At 44.8% G+C, this 24,462-nt stretch overlaps 1 protein-coding gene across 1 annotated transcript; it reads right to left on the bottom strand.

Moving 5' to 3' along the window:
- Positions 1 to 6,949: 6,949 nt before the first annotated feature.
- Positions 6,950 to 12,790, bottom strand: HYAL1 (hyaluronoglucosaminidase 1). Its single transcript, XM_015417853.1, has 3 exons — positions 11,927 to 12,790; positions 8,968 to 9,057; positions 6,950 to 7,294 (listed from the first exon to the last, which is right to left on the bottom strand). The coding sequence occupies exons 1-3, from the start codon at positions 12,788 to 12,790 to the stop codon at positions 6,971 to 6,973; spliced, it is 1,278 nt and encodes a 425-aa protein (XP_015273339.1). The 3' UTR covers positions 6,950 to 6,970.
- Between the last annotated feature and the right edge of the window lie 11,672 nt (positions 12,791 to 24,462).

Below are 24,462 nucleotides of genomic sequence, written 5' to 3'. Positions count from 1 at the left end.
CTCTGCCATCACAAAGGCCATTTTAGGACCATTTTTTTCAGACCTGCATATATGATAGGCCTAAAGAGCCCTATGCCTTTCTTATAACAGAAGAAAACAAGACCGCCAGGATGTATGAACACAACACATTAAGCTACCTTATACTTAATCAAGACCATTGGTCCATAAAGGTCAATATTGCCTACTCAAACTGGCAGTAGGGTCTCAAGCAGAAGTCTTTCATATCTCCTACTACTTGAACCTTTTTTTACTTGAGATGCCAGGAATTAACCCTGGGACCTTCTGCATGCCAAACGGATGCTTTACCACTGAACCATGGCACATCCACGCTTGTATGCAATTGGCTCCCTGACATTTTGCATGTATGCGGTTGGCTCCCTGACATTTTGTAGCAGCCGTGTCAGAATTCCAGAGGTGCCCAAGATTCAAAAGGTTGGAGAACTCTTCACTAACCACTATCTGTCCTTTCAATAGTATTTGGTTCACACTTACTCTGAACATCCTCAACTCCAGTTTGTCATTTTATACCAAGAACTCTTCACTAACCACTATCTGTCCTTTCACACAGTATTTGGTTTGTCATTTTATAGCAAGACATATGTAGAAAGCAAATATGATTTAGTCATTGGCATACTGGGAAACGCCATACATTTTGACTTCGGAAACTGTTTTGCTGCATGCAGTGAATGTCATCTAGTTTCGCACATTTCTCCAGTTGCTTATAGGAATTGGCAGTAGGGTAAAAAGCAGCAGGAGCCTCAGGAGCGAACTTCCACTACTCCATAGCTCTTAATGCATTCTTAGAAGAACTGTACTACCACACAAATGCTGATCCCTGTATTCAGTACAAGCAACAGTGCATAGCTCTCCACATGAAATGTTTGCTGCTGCCTGAAAAATCTACACTAATAGGAGAAGACATTCCAAGAGCCCTTCCCTGTGCTGGTATCACAGCTATGTCTTGGTGGGGAAGTGTATGTGTGCATCAGTCTGTAGAGGTATTTATGTGAAATAATCCCTGACAGATACAAACTGTGTAGGCTTTGAGATACACTGCTTCAGTAAAGGACAGGTCTGGAACTGGGAGATGGAAGTGGTGTGAAGGCAGGCATTTTCTGACTAGTGGTGTTGCATTTGCTATACTAGCCAGTAAAGGCTTAGAAAAGGAATGATGTGCTGCTGCACCAATGGCCTTGTCTCCTGCTTCCCTTCCTGCAACCAGATCCTGAGTCTGGGAGGCAGATGGAGACTCATGAGAAACTTAGGTTTTCATCATACAAAGTTGTTATGTATTTCCATGACAGCAAGGTTGAATCTGGGTACACACACTCAAACCAAGACGTCCCAATTTCTTTAAAAGCCTGAGAGCAGGACATTTTTACATCTCATAAGAGTTTCAGCAGACTAGGAGACAGCTAGCAAAACCACACATAGACTAGATGGTTGTGGAACTTTGATGGAAGCTAAGAACATACCTAAATGCAAACTGCAAGTGACATTTACTGGATTACGTAATTACAAACACAAGTATATATTATTGCTTTATATTGCATTGCCTTTGTTAAAAAGCTATCACTTCTCACTGTATATATAGCTTGTGAGTGGAAAGTAATGTTCAGGAGAAAGCCAACTGTGCATCTGCAGTAAGCATGCACAAGTGTGCATGAATGCTCACATGTTGACTGGAAGGTCTATGCAGCTAATGTGACAAGACTGATGTTCTACATGCTTGTTACATGTGCTGCGCATGAGAAAATAAGTATATGCCCTGTAGGACTGTGCTTTTCTTTCAGATAAAGTGCACAAATACCTGCATGTATGAACACTCATGGAATTTATATTCTAAGCGGAGTATCACTGATCCCAATATGACTTTTTGTTGCATCGCGGGCCCTCCCAGCCACTATAACATCGACACCTAAATTCTTCTTTCATCTTGACTAGCTCCTCTTTTGGCACGTGACCAGTCACAATGAAGCGCGGCTCTGCAGGATGCCTCTTAATAGTAAAGCTGGCAGGACTGAGGTGCAGAAAGGCTTCTGGGTGGCTGTCCTGCCGTATGCAGCGTCCATGACTGAAACACACTACCTGGCTGCAGAGCCTGGCACTGCTGGTCACATTGAGAATGTAGTGACCAAGGAGAGTATCCACGTATTTCTTCACATGTAGACAAGCTTCCTGAAAGAGTTCAGAAAGAATTAGCTTGAAAAGGAGAAATGCTACACTAGTCTGCAAAATTCATATTACTTCAACAGACATTTGTAGGAGGAACTGTGTAAGAACATCCAGTGGCAGGATTTCTGTTCCCATTCCCTTATTTGCAAGCCTTGGAGGCCCAGTTAATCATGATCACACAGTTATAACCACAAGTCTGGCCTGATTGTTCAGAAGGATAACCACAACATGGCTGCTGCATCAACTCAGACCCATCCCTTGACCCCCAATCTTTCTTCTCCAGATGGTCACCGGTTTTAGAACAAGCTGAATATATATTGGGAAATGTTCAACAACAGTGTAATTCACAATATTACAACTTTATTAGGAATGGCTGGATTCTTTAACTTCGAAGAGAATGTAAAACTTCAACAAATTATTCTTCCGTATAATTATCACATTGTTAGGAAAATGTTTGTTTCCTGTTATAGTTACTTAATCTTTCAGAACTTGTTCATCGTTATACAGTTATACTTGGTTTTTTGTTGTATAAAAATTAAATAAAATGTTTATTAAAAAAAGATCTTCTTCTCAACCTATACACTTGGGTATAAGCAAGCTTTCACAGTGACAATGTCAAGGTTTTAAGCACTTTCTCCTCCACTCTCTTTGTGTGTGTGTGTGTCGAGAGAGGTGGAATGACTGGAGATTTTACGGTGGAGTCTGAGGAGGGCAGGATTTCAGGAGAGGCCACAGCCAGATATAACGCCACAGAGTCCACCCTCCAAAACAAGCATTTTCTCCAGTGGGGCAGATCTTTGTTGTCTGGAGTTCAGTTGTAATCCTGGGAGATCTCAAAGTCCCACCTGGAGTCAGGCAACCGTAGGCCTGGCAGCAACTTCTGGGTGACTCGATACCACCCGACTTTATGACTCACCTAGGCTTGAGTGCTTGCTCCTGTTCCCTAGAATTCAATTTCCACAGATTCCTATCTACCAAACTCTCAAGGATGCGATGACCTTTTCTCCCCCATCCTCTCCATTTGTGGCCTCTTCACTACACCAGCACAGCCTTGCCAGTCCCAGATTTATACCAACACTGTGCTACACTGGCAGATTTCGATTTTATGCCAATGTAAGGCTGAGATACCACCCTAGACAGTTTCCAGAATGGTCTTATAACTGTGCCATTAGATAATATTTATATAGTATGAATACTATGGTTCATGTTGAAGGCTGGCCCTTTAATGACCGACTGCAATTGTGCTAATAACAGTGGAGACAGAGACTCCATTTGCCCAGTGCCCAGTTACTTTATTGTAGCAAAATCATGCAAACAAGCTTCAGCTACCAAGCAAAGCCCCTGACAACAGTGTTAGCCCTTACATCGTACCTTGATTAACAAGCAATGCAGGTATAGCTACCTTTCCTAGCTGCATATGGGCTGGCAGGGGAAGATGAGGTCAGGGAGTGCTCATCTCACTGCACACAGCCCCTGACCCAAATTTCAGTACCCCCTTCAGGATACTGTAAACTGCTGGGGTTCTGTTTCTTTCGCAGCTCCAGGGAAGTGGGGGTGCAATGAATTAGGGTGAGAGGAAGCGTTTTCCCTCTGACTGTGGTTAATCCCCTGGCAGGCTTCAAAGTTGCCAGACCTCTTAAAAACTCAGCATTCTGGACTAGTGAGAGAAGGAGGAAGGGGGCAGACTCTAATCTGCGTAGACTCTAATCTGGGAGAACCAGGTTTGATTCCCCACTCCTCCACTTGCACCTGGCTGGATGACCTTGGGCAAGCCATAACTCTGGCACAGCTGTCCTTGAAAAAGAGCAGTTTCTGTCAAGAGTTCTCTCAGCCCCACCTACCTCACAGGGTGTCTGTTGTGGGGAAGGGAAGGGAAAGGAGTTTGTAAGCTGCTCTGAGACACCTTTGGGTAGTGAAGGGCGGGGTATAAATCCAATCTCTTCTTCTTCTTCTCATGGCACCTACATTCTGGTTGTAATCAGCCCTCTCACTAGTATACTACACACTATTTGAGGCTCTATCCAGCCAATTTGCCCTCTCTCTAACTGATGTTTAATCACCCTCAATACTTAGTAGCTCGGGCGGGGGGGGGAGGGGGGTTGAACATGCTCAGTGTTTTGTGGGCTGCTGTGGGGAAATTTATAATCTAAAAATTGTCTGCATATCTAGAGAGTCCTCCAACCATATTTCCTCATTTTGCCTGTTTGTAACCTCATTTCATTGTCCTACTGACAGGCACAGGACAATCAACATAACTACTGAAAGGACTTGTTAGAACATATGCAGAACCCTACTGGATCAGATCCAGGGTCCATATCATACAGCATCCCGTTTCCCACAGTAGCCAACTCGGGCATCAAGGCAATACCCCTTCCCCAGCACAGCAACATCTATTAGTGGCAAGCTGCCTCTGAACACAAAGGCTCCCATCACCACAGCTTGTAGCTGATGCCAAGCTTCAGGGCAACTCACAAGGGAGAGGAAATGCCACCCATGCTTGTCTCCGCTTCTTCCTGTGGCTTTTATCTCCATTTTGCTTCTGTACCCTGCCTCCTCCTCCTTTCCCCCATCCCTCTTTTCTTCTGTGCTGCCTTTCTTGCTGGTCTACCTACAAGCCAGTCTGGTGTAGTGGTTAAGATCATGGATTCTAATCTGGGAGAACTGGTTTTGATTCCCCCACTTCTCCACATGCAGCTGCTGGCTTGACCTTGGGTCAATTGTAAATTTTTCAAGAGCTGTTCTCTCAAGGGCAATTCTCAAGGGAGCTCTCTCAGCCCCACCTACGTCACAGGGTGTCTGTTGGGGGGAGGGGAAGGGAAAGGAGATTGTAGGCTGCTCTGAGATTCCTTCAGGTAGTGAAGGCTGGGGTATTAATCCAATCTCTTCTTCTTCTTTGCTAATGACACCTCTCCAACTTTGTTCTTTTTGGGGATTTTTGTATAAACCTGGGGGCTGTCCCAGGTTTGCAAAAATATCATACCCAACACGTCCTTATTTTGCAGATTTATTTATTTTGCAACATTTATATCCTGCCTCTGCCATCACAAAGGCCATTTTAGGACAATCTTTTTCAGACCTGTATATATGATAGGCCTAAAGAGCCCTATGTCTTTCTTATAACAGAAGAAAACAAGACCACCAGGATGTATGTGAACACAACACATTAAGCTACCTTATACTTAATCAAGACCATTGGTCCATAAAGGTCAATATTGCCTACTCAAACTGGCAGTAGGGTCTCAAGCAGAAGTCTTTCATATCTCCTACTACTTGAACCTTTTTTTACTTGAGATGCCAGGAATTAACCCTGGGACCTCCTGCATGCCAAACAGATGCTTTACCACTGAACCATGGCACATCCACGCGTGTATACAATTGGCTCCCTGATTTTGCATGTATGCGGTTGGCTCCCTGAAATTTTGTAGCAGCCGTGTCAGAATTCCAGAGGTGCCCAGGATTCAAAAGGTTGGAGAACTCTTCACTAAGCACTATCTGTCCTTTCACACAGTATTTGGTTTGTCATTTTATAGCAAGACATATGTAGAAAGCAAATATGATTTAGTCATTGGCATACTGGGAAACGCCATACATTTTGACTTCGGAAACTGTTTTGCTGCATGCAGTGAATGTCATCTAGTTTCGCACATTTCTCCAGTTGCTTATAGGAATTGGCAGTAGGGTAAAAAGCAGCAGGAGCCTCAGGAGCGAACTTCCACTACTCCATAGCTCTTAATGCATTCTTAGAAAAACTGTACTACCACACAAATGCTGATCCCTGTATTCAGTACAAGCAACAGTGCATAGCTCTCCACATGAAATGTTTGCTGCTGCCTGAAAAATCTACACTAATAGGAGAAGACATTCCAAGAGCCCTTCCCTGTGCTGGTATCACAGCTATGTCTTGGTGGGGAAGTGTATGTGTGCATCAGTCTGTAGAGGTATTTATGTGAAATAATCCCTGACAGATACAAACTGTGTAGGCTTTGAGATACACTGCTTTCAGTAAAGGATAGGTCTGGAACTGGGAGATGGAAGTGGTGTGAAGGCAGGCATTTTCTGACTAGTGGTGTTGCATTTGCTATACTAGCCAGTAAAGGCTTAGAAAAGGAATGATGTGCTGCTGCACCAATGGCCTTGTCTCCTGCTTCCCTTCCTGCAACCAGATCCTGAGTCTGGGAGGCAGATGGAGACTCATGAGAAACTTAGGTTTTCATCATACAAAGTTGTTATGTATTTCCATGACAGCAAGGTTGAATCTGGGTACACACACTCAAACCAAGACGTCCCAATTTCTTTAAAAGCCTGAGAGCAGGACATTTTTACATCTCATAAGAGTTTCAGCAGACTAGGAGACAGCTAGCAAAACCACACATAGACTAGATGGTTGTGGAACTTTGATGGAAGCTAAGAACATACCTAAATGCAAACTGCAAGTGACATTTACTGGATTACGTAATTACAAACACAAGTATATATTATTGCTTTATATTGCATTGCCTTTGTTAAAAAGCTATCACTTCTCACTGTATATATAGCTTGTGAGTGGAAAGTAATGTTCAGGAGAAAGCCAACTGTGCATCTGCAGTAAGCATGCACAAGTGTGCATGAATGCTCACATGTTGACTGGAAGGTCTATGCAGCTAATGTGACAAGACTGATGTTCTACATGCTTGTTACATGTGCTGCGCATGAGAAAATAAGTATATGCCCTGTAGGACTGTGCTTTTCTTTCAGATAAAGTGCACAAATACCTGCATGTATGAACACTCGTGGAATTTATATTCTAAGCGGAGTATCACTGATCCCAAAATGACTTTTTGTTGCATCGCGGGCCCTCCCAGCCACTATAACATCGACACCTAAATTCTTCTTTCATCTTGACTAGCTCCTCTTTTGGCACGTGACCAGTCACAATGAAGCGCGGCTCTGCAGGATGCCTCTTAATAGTAAAGCTGGCAGGACTGAGGTGCAGAAAGGCTTCTGGGTGGCTGTCCTGCCGTATGCAGCGTCCATGACTGAAACACACTACCTGGCTGCAGAGCCTGGCACTGCTGGTCACATTGAGAATGTAGTGACCAAGGAGAGTATCCACGTATTTCTTCACATGTAGACAAGCTTCCTGAAAGAGTTCAGAAAGAATTAGCTTGAAAAGGAGAAATGCTACACTAGTCTGCAAAATTCATATTACTTCAACAGACATTTGTAGGAGGAACTGTGTAAGAACATCCAGTGGCAGGATTTCTGTTCCCATTCCCTTATTTGCAAGCCTTGGAGGCCCAGTTAATCATGATCACACAGTTATAACCACAAGTCTGGCCTGATTGTTCAGAAGGATAACCACAACATGGCTGCTGCATCAACTCAGACCCATCCCTTGACCCCCAATCTTTCTTCTCCAGATGGTCACCGGTTTTAGAACAAGCTGAATATATATTGGGAAATGTTCAACAACAGTGTAATTCACAATATTACAACTTTATTAGGAATGGCTGGATTCTTTAACTTCGAAGAGAATGTAAAACTTCAACAAATTATTCTTCCGTATAATTATCACATTGTTAGGAAAATGTTTGTTTCCTGTTATAGTTACTTAATCTTTCAGAACTTGTTCATCATTATACAGTTATACTTGGTTTTTTGTTGTATAAAAATTAAATAAAATGTTTATTAAAAAAAGATCTTCTTCTCAACCTATACACTTGGGTATAAGCAAGCTTTCACAGTGACAATGTCAAGGTTTTAAGCACTTTCTCCTCCACTCTCTTTGTGTGTGTGTGTGTGGGGGGGGGGTGCCGTGCATCCAGACTGATAACGAGTTCTGGGGAACTCAGCTGCTTGCTCACAACTGCATGACATCTGTGTTCCTGATGAAAGGTGCTACACTGCTGCTGTTTTGGCATAACAATCTTGTTTCACTGTTTTTGGCAATGAGAATTAGAAACTGATATATGTAAGAACAAGAACCTCAGCAGTTCTGAAAAAGGATGCTGCATCATATTTTAGAGACAACATGCTGTTATGTACATGCATTTGAAACTTGATAATATTCATGTTATCAAGTTTGCAAGTAAGCATGTAATCATTACTCAGAATCAGAGTGTTAGTCCTTGAGTTTAGTGACCATAAAAGAAAAGTGTGTAGCATCCCCCATATGTAAATGGCAAGGTGTACATTTGTCTTTCCCAAAGCTAATAAATCCATGTAAGCTATAAAATGGACTGGCATCCCAGAAAGGTTAACCATCCTACATAATTCACCCCTTTCATGCCTACAAGCACCTCTATGGTTTTGAAAGGTCTTTTGGTTGAAACCAACAGTAGTTCCACAATGGAACACTTTATAATATTTACTATATTTATTCAGGTCCATACTCATCCACAGGGTTGATTACTGATGAACAGATGGAGATATGAAACATTTGACTTGGGCAATACAAGAAGCCTACAGCCAATCAATGAGCAAAATCTAGGCCTGCTCTGCTGTGTTTCTAGCTATCATTCAAATTTCTAAACAATTGTTCTGGATTCAGGTGTACTCACACTGTTGCAGATGTCAGCTTCCAAATACAGCAGACTGTAGTGCAATCGTTAAGCACGTACACAGACGTAAGTCCCGTCGACACCAATGGGACTCACTCCGTAGTAAGTCTGCTTAGGATTGCAGCCTGTGGATCTTCACAACCCTGATCTTTAAGTCCCGTTGACACCAATGGAACTTACTCTGTAGTACGGTAAGTCTGCTTAGGATTGTAGCCTGTGGATCTTCACAACCCTGATCTTCTGTATCATTTACCTGTGAGCAGCTGTAATTTTCACTCCCCCACAAGATGACCCCAGCAGCACCTTGGGAAGCACTCTCTCCAATAGTGTGGACCAAGTCCTCCTATAGCATGAGCAGAAGGTAGGGTGATGGTGATAATAATGGTGGAAGGAAGGAAGGAAGGAAGGAAATCACAATTTTCTGTTCAATGTCTGGAATACATACATTTTGGTCCTAAACAATTTTAAACCCACTGAAACCAATGCACTGTTAGACAATACTACCACTAATGGGCACAGACAGCAGCCCTTTGAGAGTCATTACTGTGGCCAAGATACTCCATTACAAGCTGAATTTTAAAAATGCCTGTTAAAGCTTTTTGCTCCCACCATTTGTATGGAAGCCTCTTCCATGCAGGTCTAAGTGAAATTAGATTACATTCTTGCCTTTTAATGGGCTTCATTTCTTTTACTGACTCTTAACCATGTACTCATTAGTCAGAGTGTCTACCATTTCCTTCGAAACGTCTTTACATAACATAAGAACATAAGAGATGCCAATGTTGGATCAGGCCAAAGGCCCATCCAGTCCAACGCTTTGTATCACACAGTGGCCATAAATACCAGGTGCATCAGGAGGTCTTTCCATTATTGTCATAATTTGTCCCTTTCTTCCAGGTAGCCAACGTTTTGGAACCACACTCAGTGGGTGTGGCTTATTATGCTAATGAGTTCCTGCTGGGCGTGGCCAACTCAAGAGCCAGCCGGAACTCCGTTCCTGTGCGTTCCTGCCCAAAAATAGCCCTGATTTTAGGGTTGGACCCAATGATCTGCTCATGCAAGGACTGTGAATCTTCCCCTCCCCTGGGAAAGTTGATTCATGGGGTCATAGGACCAGCATGGAGTAATAGCCACATCGGTAGGTGGGTTGCACTAAAAAGGAGGAAGGGGGCAAAATCATTTTCCCCTCCCTCTTCTCTCAGCAGAGATCTGTCAACAGCTCGCTCTGCTGATGAAAATGCTCTTACAGTATGGCTATTATTCCACATGAGTCCCACAATCTTGAGAATCAACGTTATCAGGGTTGGAATGCAAATTGCTGGTGAGAGAAAAGGAAAGCAGAGAAGATTAGTAATAGACAGCACCTTCTGCTGTCAGATTGCTGGATCCAACCCCTTCTTTTGACTGTATTTATTTACTTCATTTATACCCTGATTTTTCCCCTAAGCACCTTACGTTGGTTGTATAAGGTCCCAATTGTGTATATTGTATGATTTGTAATTCTTATTGAGGCTATATTTGGGCCTATAATTGTTTTAAAATTAATTTGTAATAAATACATGTATTTTTGATAATTTGTAATATTTATGTTGTGTATTTACTGATTTTAACATTGGGCCCCCAATTTGTATTTGTTTAACCTTTCAAATTCTTAATCCCCCCCCCTTTTTTGAGGGGGTTAGGTTTTTGTTCCCCTCTTTCTTTCTCTGTTTTATCCTCATAACAAACCTGTGTGATAGGTTAGGCTCAGAGTGTGTGACTGCCCCCAGAGTGGGGGATTCAAACCGGGGTCTCCTAGGTCCATCCTAACCACTACACAATACCGACTGCTACACATCCTTCTGCTCGTCTTCCTCCTCCTCCTCCTTCTCCTCCTCCTCCAGCTGGGAAAGTCAGCCCTACAGTAATGACCCCTTCTCACTAGGATGCCACCGCCTTCCTTGAAAATCTCATCATGGTTCCCTTATAATTTTCTTTAACTGCTTAGAGCCACTAAGTCCTTATATTTAAAGTAAGCAACAACTCTCCTTGCTCAAACCACTTTCTTTTTTCCCCTCTCACTCATTCTAATCTCCCCTCACCACGCACACACACGCACACACTTTTGCTCCCATTCTTTACTTTCCCTTCCTTCCACGCCACTGCCTGTGAATGGAACAGGCGCTCCACTGTGGTGATGTCAGTCCCCTGTTCTCCTTTCAGATGGTTTCTACACAGGGACAGGCTTGTGTTGTATCTCTGTTGCGCAGCACAGCACAGCGGCAAGAGAACGTCCACATGGCAGATATCCCCACAGTTTCCCTGCCCCCTCCCTCCTGTCCTAAGCCACTGAGGCTTTTATTTACCACTACCATTACACAGGGCTTTTTTTGTAGAAAAAGCCCAGCAGGAACTCATTAGCATAATAGGCCATACCCAACAGCAGGGACTCATTAGCATATTAGGCAACACCCTTGACATCACAGCTCATTAGCATATTAGGCCACACCCCATGTTACCAGAAGTGTGGTCATCCAGCCACACCGACCTTTTGCTTCTTATTCTGTTTACCTTGTTTGTCGTCAAAACCCAGGGCTTTTTTTGGAGCAGGAACTCCTTTGCATGTTAGGCCACACACCCCTAATGTAGCCAATCCTAATGAGTTTCTGCTGCTGGGTGTGGCCTATTATGCTAATAGTGTTCCTGCTGGGTGTGGCCAACTTGGGAGCCAGCCGGAACTCCGTTCCTGTGCGTTCCTGCCCAAAAATAGCCCTGCTATTACAACATTATATCGATATAATGATATTAGATTCATGTACCAGGGTCCTCTGAATTCCCAGCTTTCATGTTTTTAAAACAAAGTAAGTTTCTAGCCTTTTTCATTAAAAAGAAAAGGGGAAAGGTGCATCTCTACAATGAAAGGCTTAATAAAAAATCAGAACACATGGGTTAAAAAAATCAGTATCTTTTGACAATTTTAACCTTGAGAAATGCTACTTAAATTAATATACTAGGGAAGAATCATTTTCAGAAAAAAACTGGAAAATATTTGCCGTATCTACCACTTATTTAGAAAATAAATAACAAATTCTTAAGGTTGACGGCATACAGAATAGAAGTATGTTCCACTGAAATCCATGAGAAATACTTCCATGTAATGTTTTTGGGGTTAAATGTTAGTTGGTGAGTAACCTCTCATACACTACATTGGAACACAGAGAATAGGAGTTTACCTGTGACAGGAAATCCATCTGAGTATGCTCATATATAATGGAAGCATAAGGTAACACTGGAATGCTGCCATTCCTTGTCCGATCCACCATCCTGAATGCTTCCTGGACTCGATGACGGACAAACTCCAGACTTTTGTTGAGAAGTCTAATCTCCTTGGGGAGATAAATGCTTGGATAGAGAGCCCGACTCTGGTTCCAAAGCCACTGCAGTTCTTTATTTCTCTGCTTCTCAATCTCTGGACATTCCCCCGTGTAATTGTCCTGTTTGTTTTCATAGTTATAGCAGTTGGGGAAGCCATAGAATCCCCAGAAACCCCCAGGCCTCAAAGTTTTGCCAAGTACCAAAGTCTGTTCCATGAACGCCTGGCTACTTTGCTCAAATTCCAGCTGGGCTTTCTTCACTACCTTGTCAGGGGGCCAGTCGGGGTGCTGCCCCTTCACCAGATCCATAGACTTATTCTTATAGATTTCCATGGAGCCCCAGTTCCGATCCCACAAGGGACGCCAACTTTCCCAGTCAATTACTGCCAGGCCTTTGAAGCTGGTATCTAAGATAGTTTTTTTAATGTCTTGCTGAGCCTTCCAGAGATGATCTTCTAGACTGGCATTCTGTGGAACACCCCCATAGACTGCAGTTCCATTCTTGGTATAATACGGATAATATCCTAACCTGTTGCTGTAGAAAAGGGTCATTTCCTTGCCCACGAATGATTCATTCTGGTTTACAACCACATCAAAAATCTCTAAGTTAAGAGACACATTGTATTTCTCTTGGCATTCTTGACTCGGAGCATTCCAGACGGTGAGGAACGGGAGATCCTCAAGCAAGGGGGCCCCTCTAGCTATTCCATGGACCCAAGCCATTGTGAACATATTCCACAAGCACGCCCAAACTGTTAAACATGCCATATTCATAACCTTTTATTACATGGAAGTGAAGAAAGGGGAAAGAAAAAGAGAATAACTCAGCAGTTCCCCTCCTTAACTCATCTCTCAGATGAGGAAGCTGTGACAGAGGAGATGGCAAATTCTTGCTTACTCCTTTACTCCTCCCCCTCTATTTTCATATTCTTCCTGTGTTAAAGCAAGCAGCAAACAGCAACTTGCTGAATTCTGCAAGGATGTCAAGAAGACGATATTGACACTAGCCTTTGATCGTAGCTGTTTCAGTGACCGTGCTGGACTTGACAATGGGCCTCTCCATACCCAGGATGAACAGTAACATTCCAAGTCCCTTTGCTTTTGCACTTTCTTCAGAACAAGGTTTGTTTTTTCTTCTGACAGATCACAGGCATGTCATGCTGTACTGGCTCTGAAGTTTGTATCCAAAAGAATAAGACCTCTCTGAATGACCTTAGACTGATGTCCTGTATGAAAAATGGAAAAAGGCTCAAATGAGCATGCAGTCAAAGCAACAGGGATCTAACTGCCACAATACTGGGATCACATCCATCATTTCAGTAATCCTCACAATAGCCCTGTAGGGTAGGCCAGTGTCATTAGCCCCACAGAACAGTGGCTGGCCAAAGGCCACTTAGTGAGCCAAAGTGAGATGTAAACTGGTTCCCACATACCTCATAGTCATACCAGCAGGATCAACCTGGAAAAGATCAGTATTGTCTTCTCAGTATTGTCTTCTCAAGATCAGTATTGTCTTCTCAGACTGGCAGCAGCTGACATCATCTACTTACCTGGGTTTTTTGTTTTTTAGTGGAGGTGATGGGCATTGAAACAGAGATCTGTTGTAATGCCAAGCAGATGCTCTACCACTGAACTACAGCCTTTCTCCAGGAGCACGCCACTATTGCTCTGCCCCGCCCAAGGCCTTATTTGCCACCCAGGTTAGCCTTGCAACTCAAGGCTATCTAAGAAGGTGACTGGCTTTCGAGCAAGGGAACCTTTACCTTTACTTTTTAAGCAGGTGATGCTGCCTCTACACGACTGGCCCTGAAAGTGCTATTAATTCAATTATACCAGAGTACGTGATGGTTCAAGAAAAGCACAGCTGTTGGGAAGCTCACATTAATCAATGGTTATTGGCATAAAAATGGCACCACTATGTGGCAGCTCAAGGACTAAGTGGCAGCTGGACTGGGCATTCATGGCAATAGATAAAACACAGGCAAATAGAAGACACAAACTGGAGTCTTCATATGCCTTTCCTCCCATGAACTTCAAGTCAAGAGCATGCAAAAGTTAAAACTCAACAGCATAAGTCAGAGCAAAGGCTTACTAGAGGTGCCTTGACCACAACTGAAGCCAGTGTGGCATAGTAGCTCAAGTGTCCAACTGGGACCTAGGAGGCTGCCATGGAAGCTTTCTGGGTGACCTTGGACCAGTCACACATTCTCACACAGCCTGCCCTCCCTAACAGTGTTGCTGCTGAGGATAAAATGGAGGAGAGGGAAACGATGTAAGCCACTCTGTCTGTGGCTGCCCACTGGGGAGGAAGGTAGGGTACAAATGAAAAAAAAATCTGACATTGTGAAACCATATATGGGAGTCCATCGTTCTGCACATTATGCAGTCAACACCCCCCCCTCCAAGTTTGAGATCCAACTGAATTTGCAATTTTAGCAAAATCTACAAGGTCACACATCATTTTTTTTACAAGTTATCTGTGGACATTTGTCATTTGTTTGCACAGAGTTCAACAGCAAACAGAGAGCAACAGATGTGTTGGAGCAAGCAACAAAGAGAGACAGAAAGGCATGTTGAAATCCTATTATCTGACTAGTGGGAACTCCAATCAGAAATATGATGATTTCTGATAATTTAGTAGGCACCAAATCCAATTGTTTCCATTGTTAATTTATCCAGATAATTTATATCATTAACAAACCACTTTTTTCTCACCTCATTTAATCCATTCTTTAAAATTCTCCTCCCCTTTTGCAGACTACTCAAGCGCTTAATCCCGTCTGTTAGAACTCACAATCACAAGACCAACTCAAATGAAATCATCTGACTCATTTCCCATACTATTGTTAATAATTAACAATTGCTGACTATCCATCATTCTGAGAACTGGATTTGCATCACTGGCAGTCTATGAAACGGGGGGGGGGGGACAAACTCCATTGATAATACCACTAAAACAGAGAAAGTGGCCCATGAATACACCTACATAAAGAAAAGCAAGGCGGGGTTACAAAGTTGGCTTTGGCCATCAAGATGAATAAACAATTGCAGTTGGGGTACTTGTATATTTGGATCTACAGATGAAACCCCCCTCCCAGCCTTGTCCATGGGGCCTTTAGTCAACTCACTACCTGCAGCCTTTCCCTGAGAGGCAAGATTTGGCCAGAGTTGTTCATGCTCTGATGGCATCTAGGTTAGATTACTGCAATGTAACCTTTGAAGACAGTTCAGAAGCTACAGCAGGTACAAAAATACAACAGCCACATAGCTGATTAGCCAAAACTATAAGGTGTGACCCTTGTCAGTTTTAAAAGAACCACACTGGCTGCCAACTTGCTTCCAGGCTCAGATTCAAAAAATGGCTTTGGGACCAGAGTATTCAAAGGACCATCCGCTCCCATATTAACCTGCCCATCAGCTGTACTTTCTTTGGAGGCCCAGCTCATAAGAACATAAGAGAAGCCATGCTGGATGAGGCCAATAGCCCATCCAGTCCACCACTCTGTCACCCAGTGGCCAAAACCCAGGTGTCATCAGGAGGTCCAGCAGCAGGGCCAGAACTCCAGAAGCCCTCCCACTGTTGCCTCCCCAAGTATCAAGAATACAGAGCATCACTGCCCCACATATAGTGTGCCATCCATACCTTGTGGCTAATGGCTACTGAAGGACCTCTGGTCCATATGTTTATCCAATCCCCTCCTGAAGCTGTCTATGTGTGTAGCTGCCTGCCACCTCTTCCTGCTGCAGTGAATTTCATGAAGAAGTGTGTTTGCACAAAAAGCTTATACCTTGAATAAAACTTTGGTTGGTCTTAAAAGTGCCAGTGCACTAGAACTTAATGTTTCAGTATAAGGTAAAGCCCTTTCTTTACACTCAGTTATTTCTCCCTAAGGTCACCCTCCAAAAAAACTCTTCTTGTATTTGGTTGTTACATAGACCCTGTTTTTGCATTGGTTCTTGTGCAGAGTCTGCATTTTGATTTTAAAGTGATCTGGGTTTTTTTGTTATTTTTTAAAACACGGTGGTTAGCATTTTATGTTTAAATACCTCTTAAATGTGCCTTCGGCAAACTAAATGGACATTTGCACAACGAAACTCTGGCAACAGCTTCAGCCTATTTGGGACAACCCACAGGTCTTCCCCCTTTCTCGCCTGGGGGTTCCCAAGAAGAGGTGGAAGACGGGGAGGGGGAAGCGGATATGGGAACAATGGCTTAAACTCAGCCAGGAAATATGTCCGAAAAACCACTCACCGGCTCCCGGGGAAGCGGAATTTGCCCCAACACCGCCCCTTTCCCAAGCTTCTGAGAGGAGGAGGAAGACGGGGAGGGGGAAGCGGACGTGGGAACAATGGCTTAAACTCAGCCAGGAAATATGTCCGAAAAACCACTCACCGGCTCCCGGGGAAGCGGAATTTGCCCCAACACCGCCCCTTTCCCAAGCTTCTGGCCTATAGGAACGGAGTGAAGACGTCACTTCCATTCCAACTTGGGACGGGTGGGTTGCCAACACAGTCCGCGTCGTGTCACTGGAATTGGGCTAAAAGTGTGGGGGGGGGGGGAGGGGGGTTTTTCCACATTCTAGGTGGTCCGCCGGTAGCGACAAAGGAGCAGCCAGGGTAGGCGTGAGTGTCGGCGCTGGCTGGGCACTCCCCTCTAGAAAGTTTGGCTTTCAGATACACTGTCTACTTTTCCCCCCAAGGAGCCATTGGCTACCCGGAGTGAAGCCACTATACGAAACGTTATCTGAACGCCATCTAGCGCAAGGGCAGCGCGTTCTCACTGTGCATGTGTCAAACACTGTCCCAGAGTGGGGAGGAGAGAAGATCGAGAATACTCTCCTGTTTTAATAATTCCCTGCCTGTTCTGGATCCGCACTGGGGATCCGTCGTTCTTAGAGATCGAGGCCTCGCGTGGGGTATTGATCGGCAGATGGCAGCAGAAATCCCACGCATTCCTCCCGCCTCCGTTCGTAGCTCATTAGGAAAGCAGCTGGCCAAAAACCTGGGAGGGGGGGGGGGGGGGGAGAGAACAAATCCCTTTTCCTTCGGAGTCTGGTTTCTATTATGCAGCCAGCCCTGCTTGCTTGGACTAAGAGGAGGGGGCGGGAGGGATTCTGCGAAAGGAAACAATTAAACGCTGCGGCTTCTGGAGACGGACTCGGAGCTCTACTGGAGATCGTGGACGCTTAACTCTTGGCCATCCGAAACTGACCTGCCTTCAACTACTCTTCCACTCAGCTGGCACTGCAGTGATCTCTACTAGACCTGCCAGAGATTTAAAATATCATATATCCGTAATCAGAGGCACTAATCCTCCAAATCCCAGAGCCAGGAGGCAACCTCAGGGGAAGGCCTCCGCCTCTATTCCCCTGCTGTTGGCAGTCCAGAGGAACTGACTGAGCACTGTGTGAAGCAGGATGCTGGACTGGATGGACCACTGGTCTGACCCAGCAGGGGTCTTATGTTCTTACGGTGTTTCTAAAAAAAGGGCTTAGTATTCTAGAAATTGGAGCGTGAAGTGGATGCAGCGCTGTACTTGGGACTTCAAATAATATGTTAACTTCCAGTCTCAGCAATGGTTGCCATTTTTAAAAAAATACTGTGTCTTTAATGATTGCATGAGAGGCACTGAACAGGTACAGCTTCTCCCAGTGTGCAGCTGCAGTGATGGGGTTAAGGCTACAGGTGTCTTCCAGAAACCAAAGTGGCAACTTGAGTGTCAGCCTCACAAGATGGTGTTCCCTTGCTTAATTTAGTCTTAAAGGTGCCACTGGACTTTGTTCTTAATTTAACCAGGTTAATCTCAGAACTACCGCATGGCTCAAGCCTCATGCAAAAAAATACCTCTGAACTGACTAAAGGTGCTAGAATTTTTTAGCACAGAAATTGGTAACCCCTATTCTGCCAACCTAGCAGTTCGAAAGCAAGAAATTGCAAGTAGATAAATAGGTACCACTTCGGTGGGAAGGTAACAGCGTTCCGTGCGCCTTGGCGTTTAGTCATGCTGGCCACATGACCACGGAAACGTCTTCGGACAGCGCTGGCTCTTCGGCTTTGAAACGGAGATGAGCACCGCAACCCTAGAGTCGGATTCGACTGGCTTTCGAGCAAGGGAACCTTTACCTTTACCTTTTATTCTTTTTACACAAATACCAGTTTCATAGCCTCTGTTTCTCAGTAAAACGGAACAGCTAATCCAAGTCAGCAAATTAGTGTCCATTTTGGCTCAGTTATACTGTGAGAACAGCTGGCCTCAATTACCAAAATTAATCCAGTCTTGCAAGATGGATTTTTTTGTAACCCAGCTCCCTAAAAAATGTCAGATCATAATCATAAGATGCCATCCTTGGTTGTACAGTATTCTAGTAAACATCTGCCCATCCCAACAGCACATGACTGCAATCATAATGCATACTCCCTCCACTGTACCCAACAGCAATCTCCCTTCATATATATGCCCGCTCTTCAAGGGCCAAGCCTCCAACTTGGCTTCCAAGAGCTTTGGACATACATGCACTTGCTGAGTATCTGCTGACAGAGATGCCCCTCACTCCCCTGTGTGGTTTTCCATCAAGCACTTCAAAGGAGGGCTATTTCTCCCCCCCACACACACACTATATGGCTAATAGTAGCTTCAGACTAGTGCAAGATACTGAGAGCAGTCTCTAACAACTTTTTTTTAAGTTCACAAAACTAGGCACACATGAGAAGCAGGGAGATTGTGTCACTTGCCAATGCTATTGTCACATGCAATAGTCAACAAATTGGACCACAGAAAAGAACTGAAGGAGCGGGGAACTTGCTTCAAAGAAAGCATGTACTGCTTTCTTTTACTGTTCCAAACATACTGTTGCCAGGGAGCTATTTCTTGCAAAATGGTTGTTAAAATAGTCAACCACTTCTGATACCCATAAATTAATATTATTTCTGAGTGGCTTTTGTAAAACATGGACAGTTGATGGGGTAAACTTTTTCTTTGCTGCTGTGTTTAACCCTTAAATATTTTCTTGGTGTATGGCTTATAATAAAGTAAAGAAAGCATGAATAAAGTAAAGAAAGCATGTACACACTAGTCCTCTCCAGGATAAAATGGGGCATTCCTTCTTGCAGGGAATTCCCACTAGCAGCCCTGTCCCTCTGTATTCAGCTTTCCCTCCTTACCTCCCTCTGCAAGCCTCTTCCCAAGAAAAGTCTGGTCAAATTGTGCAGTGGGGACCTCACTTTTACCTATATCCCATTCCCAATATTTCCTCTTTCCCTCCTCCTAGCAACCCCCATATCCTCATCTTTCCATGCTTCTTTCCCTCCCTTCCTCCCTTCCTCCCTTCCAACCACCTACCAATCAACCTATCTGACTTTTATCTGCTCACATCTTCAGCTAATTATTTGCTTCATTTATGCCCCACCTTTCTCCAAAAGGGCCCCCAAAGCTGTTTATATCATTTTCCCCTCCTCCATTTTATCCTCACATCAACCCTGTGAGGAAGAGACAGTGAGTGGCCCAGTGTCACGAAGCAAGCTTCCATGGCAGAGTGGGATTTGAACATAGGTCGCCCTAGTCTGAAACTAACCACTACACCACACTGGCTTTTTGGTGTGGCTGCTGCTGACCAGTAGTAAGCAGCCAAACCTGGGTGAGTCATGCAAGTCACCCACTAGTTGCTGAAAGGCCTGGCTCTGCTGAGTCTCCCACAAAGGCTAAACAGTCCCTTGCCCCCTCCACCTGCCTTTTACTGACAAAAAACAAGGCTTGAAGGCAGGAAATAATATTGTGGATCCTAGCAACCTCAACAATGGCCACTGGGATCTCCTTTCTTAAAGGTACAGAGGGGTAGCAAATACGGTAGAAGACAGAGTCAGGAGATAGGATGATCTTGACAGGCTGGAAAACTGGGCTAAAAGAAATTTAATGAATTTCAATGGGGATAAATGTAAAGTTCTGCATTTAGGTAGGAAAAAGCAGATGCATAATTATAGGTTGGGGTAGACTTGTCTTGGCAGTAGTATGTGCGAAAAGAATCTAGGGGACTTAGTAGACCATACACTGAACATGAGTCAGCAGTGTGATGTGGTAGCTAAAAAGGCAAATGCAATTTTGGGCTGTATCAACAGAAGTATCGTGTCCAGATCACAAGATGTGATGGTACCATTTTACTCTGCTCTGGTTAGACCTCACCTAGAGTAGTGTTCAGTTTTGGGCACCACAATTTAAGAAGGATATAGATCGAATGGAATGTGTCTAGAGGAGAGCAATGAAGATGGTGAGTGGTCTAGAGACCAAGTCCTAATGAGGAAAGGTTGAAGGAGCTGGGTATGTTTAGCCTGGAGAGGAGACAACTGAGAGGCGATATGATAACCAAAAGATCAAGATCAGTTCCCCTGGAGAAAATGGCTGCTTTGGCAGGTGGACTCTATACCATTATACCCTGCTGAGGTCTCTCCACTCCCCAAACCCTACCCAGGCTTCACCCCCCCGCCCAAAAAATCTCCAGGTATTTCCCAACCCAGAGCTGGCAACCGTACTGCAGGTAGCACCTATTTGGAAACCACTTGAATAATAATTTGGGGCTACCTGCCATCACAGGAGAATGTTTGGGTTGGAACCTCCCTACATTCAGTAATTTGTCCTAAGGCAGCCATTTTGTGGTGTTTACAGAAATCTTAAAGTGGTCACAGGCTGAGCAAAGTTGAGAACACATGAGCTATAACTGATAAGTGCATGAAAACACATACAAATAAGGCTGCCAAACTCCAGGTGGGGCCTGGAGACCAAGCCCTATGAGGAAAGGCTGAGGGACTTGGGAATGTTTAGTCTGGAGAAGAGGAGGTTGAGGGGGGACATGATTGATTGCTCTCTTTAAGTATTTGAAGGGCTGTCAGAGGAGGGCAGGGAGCTGTTCCTGTTGGCAGCAGAGGATAGGACTTGCAATAATGGGTTTAAATTAATGGCAGGAAGGTACCAGTTGGATATTAGGAAAAACTTTTTTACAGTAATAGTTGTGCAACAGTGGGATCAGCTGCCTAGGGAGGTGGTGAGCTCCCCCTCACTGGCAGTCTTTAAGCAGCGGCTGGACAAACACTTGTCAGCAGAGGTCATTTCGGGGGGGAACGCGGGGGAACGCAGTTCCCCCGGGTGAGGTGCAGGGGGGCGGGCACATGACAAAGCCCCACCCCCTGCTTCCGGCCGCCCCGCTTTCAGCCCTCATTCAGCCAGGAGGAGGCAGGAGAAGAGGGAGGGTAAGTTGCTTCCTCCCCGCCTCTCCCCACCCCTGCCTGCCTGGGGCCAGGGAGGGCCTTGGTGGTGCTTCCTCACACTCCCGCTGGCCTTGCAGGTCCACCGCCGGGCCCCTGATGTCAGGGGGTGTGGCATATGCTAATGAGTTATGCTAATGAGTTCCCCTAGCTCTTTTTCTACGAAATGACCCCTGCTTGTCAGGGATGCTCTAGGTTGATCCGGCATTGAGCTGGGGGTTGCACTAGATGGCCTGTATGGCCCCTTCCAATTCTATGATTCTAAGTGGCTGCAATCAAGCACACTAAATAATCCACTTTCAATCCACTTTCCAACTGGATTTTACTGTGTGAACTAGCAAAATCCAATTCAAGAGTGCATTGAAAGTGGATTATTTAGTGTGTGTGATCGCAGCCTGTATGTGTTTTGCAGTATTCCAAGATAGGAAGGAAATATAGCAAAATACAATGCAGCCTCTCTTAAAAGTTATTTTTCCTTATTTTAGATATGTCGTATATCTACCAAAGCTTTTTAGGCATACTGAATGATAGCGCAATAGCACCCCATGCTCCCCATACACGTTTGCCAATTATTACTAGACCCACAGTGCCATCCTGTGCCTTTCTACTTAATGGGACCGCTCCCAGGAATGTGTCATTAATATTGCGTTTGCAAACATAATTGTCATTTCTGAACCATATAGATTCTGTTAGTGGAAGAATCACTCAGAGTGGAACAGTATGGACATCTGGTGATCAGGGTGGGGGTGGGTGGGGGGTAGACTAAACTTTATTGCGTAGCACATAACATTCCAGTCAGGCACTCTAGAAAAACAAAGAGGCTTACAATCCTTGTCTTCCTGAAATGATAACGGCAAGGGTGGGTGGAGGGTGGAGAGTGGAGAGTGATTTCCACTGTACTCCTCTGATGAAAGAGCTTGTAAACTGAGGTGGGTGGGTGGAGAACAACATTCTTGGCAAGCTCATCAGAGGAAAAAGAAAGCCAATATTCTAAGTGGGGTTAACCTCTCCTTTCCCCCACACACCACTACAGAGTGATAGTGGAGAGGACTTTCCAGACACATTTTAGCAAACACACTTTTCTCTTAATGCTAAACTCACATTAGTGCCAATCCACTGCCAACGATAGACTATCCTTTCCCCAGGAAACAGGGAGGGTTATGTTTTTACTGGAATGGAACACTCATAGCCATCTTCCATACTTGACACATATAGAAAAACAGGAGAGATGCTCCAGTACTGAAAAGGGGGGGGGGAGCCCAGAGCCTCCCAAGAACAGATGCAGTGTGAATTTTGAAGATGGGGGTGGGGAGGGGGCTGGGCCTTGCTGGCGTTCACAACTTTTTTTTAAAGGAAAAGAGGCGTGATCTCCTAAAGAAGCAAGGAGAACAAATTAAATACAATTTTCAATACAACCTTCTGGAAAGATTTTAATCAGATATAGGCATAGCCAGTTCTTAGCAGATTTTAACGGAGTAGCCAGCTGCAACTGTGTCTCTAGAGGGTCGTTGCCATTGCCCCAGGTAGTACAAACCATGTTGGCTGGTGTGGTGCTTCTCCCAGTTCCCGACTGTAGCTCACTCCCTCAAGTTTAAGTTGGAATCAACTTTACACAGACCATTAAAGAAGATGAACGGTGTGTCAGCTGCAACAAGGCATGAGGGAGCGATGGAGACATTGTGCAAGATCCCCAATCCTCCCACCACCTGCTATGTAGATGGGCTGCAACTTCTTTTATTACATTCAAAGGCCTTCCTCCTCCCTCACCCCCATCCCAAATGATGTGGACTTTTCCCACTATCTGCAGTTCCAGCCCTAAACATTTTAAATCAGCAACCTTTAAGTCAGCAACCTTTTAGTTAACGAGAGATAACTTCTGAATGATGGGAAATCGCAGGCTACCCCGGCTGTGTTATGAGAAACAGAGCGCAGACTGGGAAGAGCTTCAGACAATGAAGCTACCAGCTAAAAAGCACAGAGAAAAATCCCGTGAAATAAAAGAAGCTTTAAAAAGGCTAGAGCAGCTCTTTCCACAGTCTTTTCTTGGGTCATCTAGGGGGTGCATGAGCTACTCTGCAGAAGCTGGTAAGCTACCTATTGGAGACTGCTGCCTTAATCAGCATTGCCAGACATAAGAACATTTTTCTATATATACAAGAATCCAAGATTTGCAAGCCCTGACCTGGATAACCCAGGCAAGCCCAATCTTGTCAGATCTCAAAAGCTAAGCAGGGTCAACTCTGGCAAATACTTGTACAGGGGTCATTTCGTAGAAAAAGAGGTGCAGGAGCTCATTAGCATAACTTATTTGCATGTGCCACACCCCCTGACATCACCGGAAGTGTGTCAGAAGGCAACACCCACCGCTCCAGCTCCACTGGATTCTTTTGGATTGCTAGCTATTGGGGGGGGGAGAATGTGCAGATTTGCCCTCACAGAGGAGGGAGAGCATCTATCTGAAGGTGGGCCGGGGTGGGGTGAGGGCTCTGCAACTTACCTGGCTGCTTCTTGCTCCTCGTGGCCCGACTGAGGGCTGCTGGGAACAGGGGGTGGGGCTTGTTGCATGTGCCCGCCCCCTGGGCTCCTTACTGCCGGAGCTCCGCTCCTGTGCGCTCCTGCAGGAAATGACCCCTGCTTGTGTAATGTATCCATCTCCGACCACGTGCGAGACAAGCACTCCACGTGGTCATGCAAAGCACCCAAGCTTCACTCGCAGAGACAATGGCTGAAGCGTATCCTAGCCCACGCCAATCAAAGGGCTAGGCTCCCGGTCGAGAGCCCATGGAACTCTCGGCCACTGTAAATAGCCTATCACTAGTGTAATGTGTGTGAGTTTTGGGTGTGGGATTGTTGCACATATAAACCGGCCTGCAAGCCGGGTAAATTTGTCTTGTTCTTCACTGGAAATAAAGTATGAGAGCTGAAATCACTAGTAAGTCTCAGGACTTTTCAACTTGGATGGGAGACCTCCTTGAAATAAAAGCAGCCATGAGGTGGGGACAGGCCTTACTCAGCCACCTTGCTGAATATCCTCCAGGCCCCCAGTAGGGATCAGTTACCGGAGGTCACCATGACTTCCAGGTGCACACAAACTCACATGCACATATTAAAAAATACCCCCCCCCCAAAAAAAAGAGAAGAAG

Source organism: Gekko japonicus, unplaced genomic scaffold (genome assembly GCF_001447785.1).
Source record: "Gekko japonicus isolate JY-2015 unplaced genomic scaffold, Gekko_japonicus_V1.1 scaffold314, whole genome shotgun sequence".
Classification (NCBI taxonomy): Eukaryota; Metazoa; Chordata; class Lepidosauria; order Squamata; family Gekkonidae; genus Gekko; species Gekko japonicus.
Note: the sequence above shows the minus strand (reverse complement) of the source record. Positions and strands in the feature narration are given on the sequence as shown.

Coding starts and splice junctions, on each gene's coding strand:
- HYAL1 (XM_015417853.1), bottom strand. CDS start 12,790: ATGGCTTGGGTCCATGGAATAGCTAGAGGGGCCCCCTTGCTTGAGGAT. Junction 9,058..11,926: donor AGATGGATTTCCTGTCACAG/GTAAACTCCTAT, acceptor CTCATGCTATAG/GAGGACTTGGTCCACACTAT. Junction 7,295..8,967: donor AAAATTACAGCTGCTCACAG/GTAAATGATACA, acceptor GAACTCTTTCAG/GAAGCTTGTCTACATGTGAA.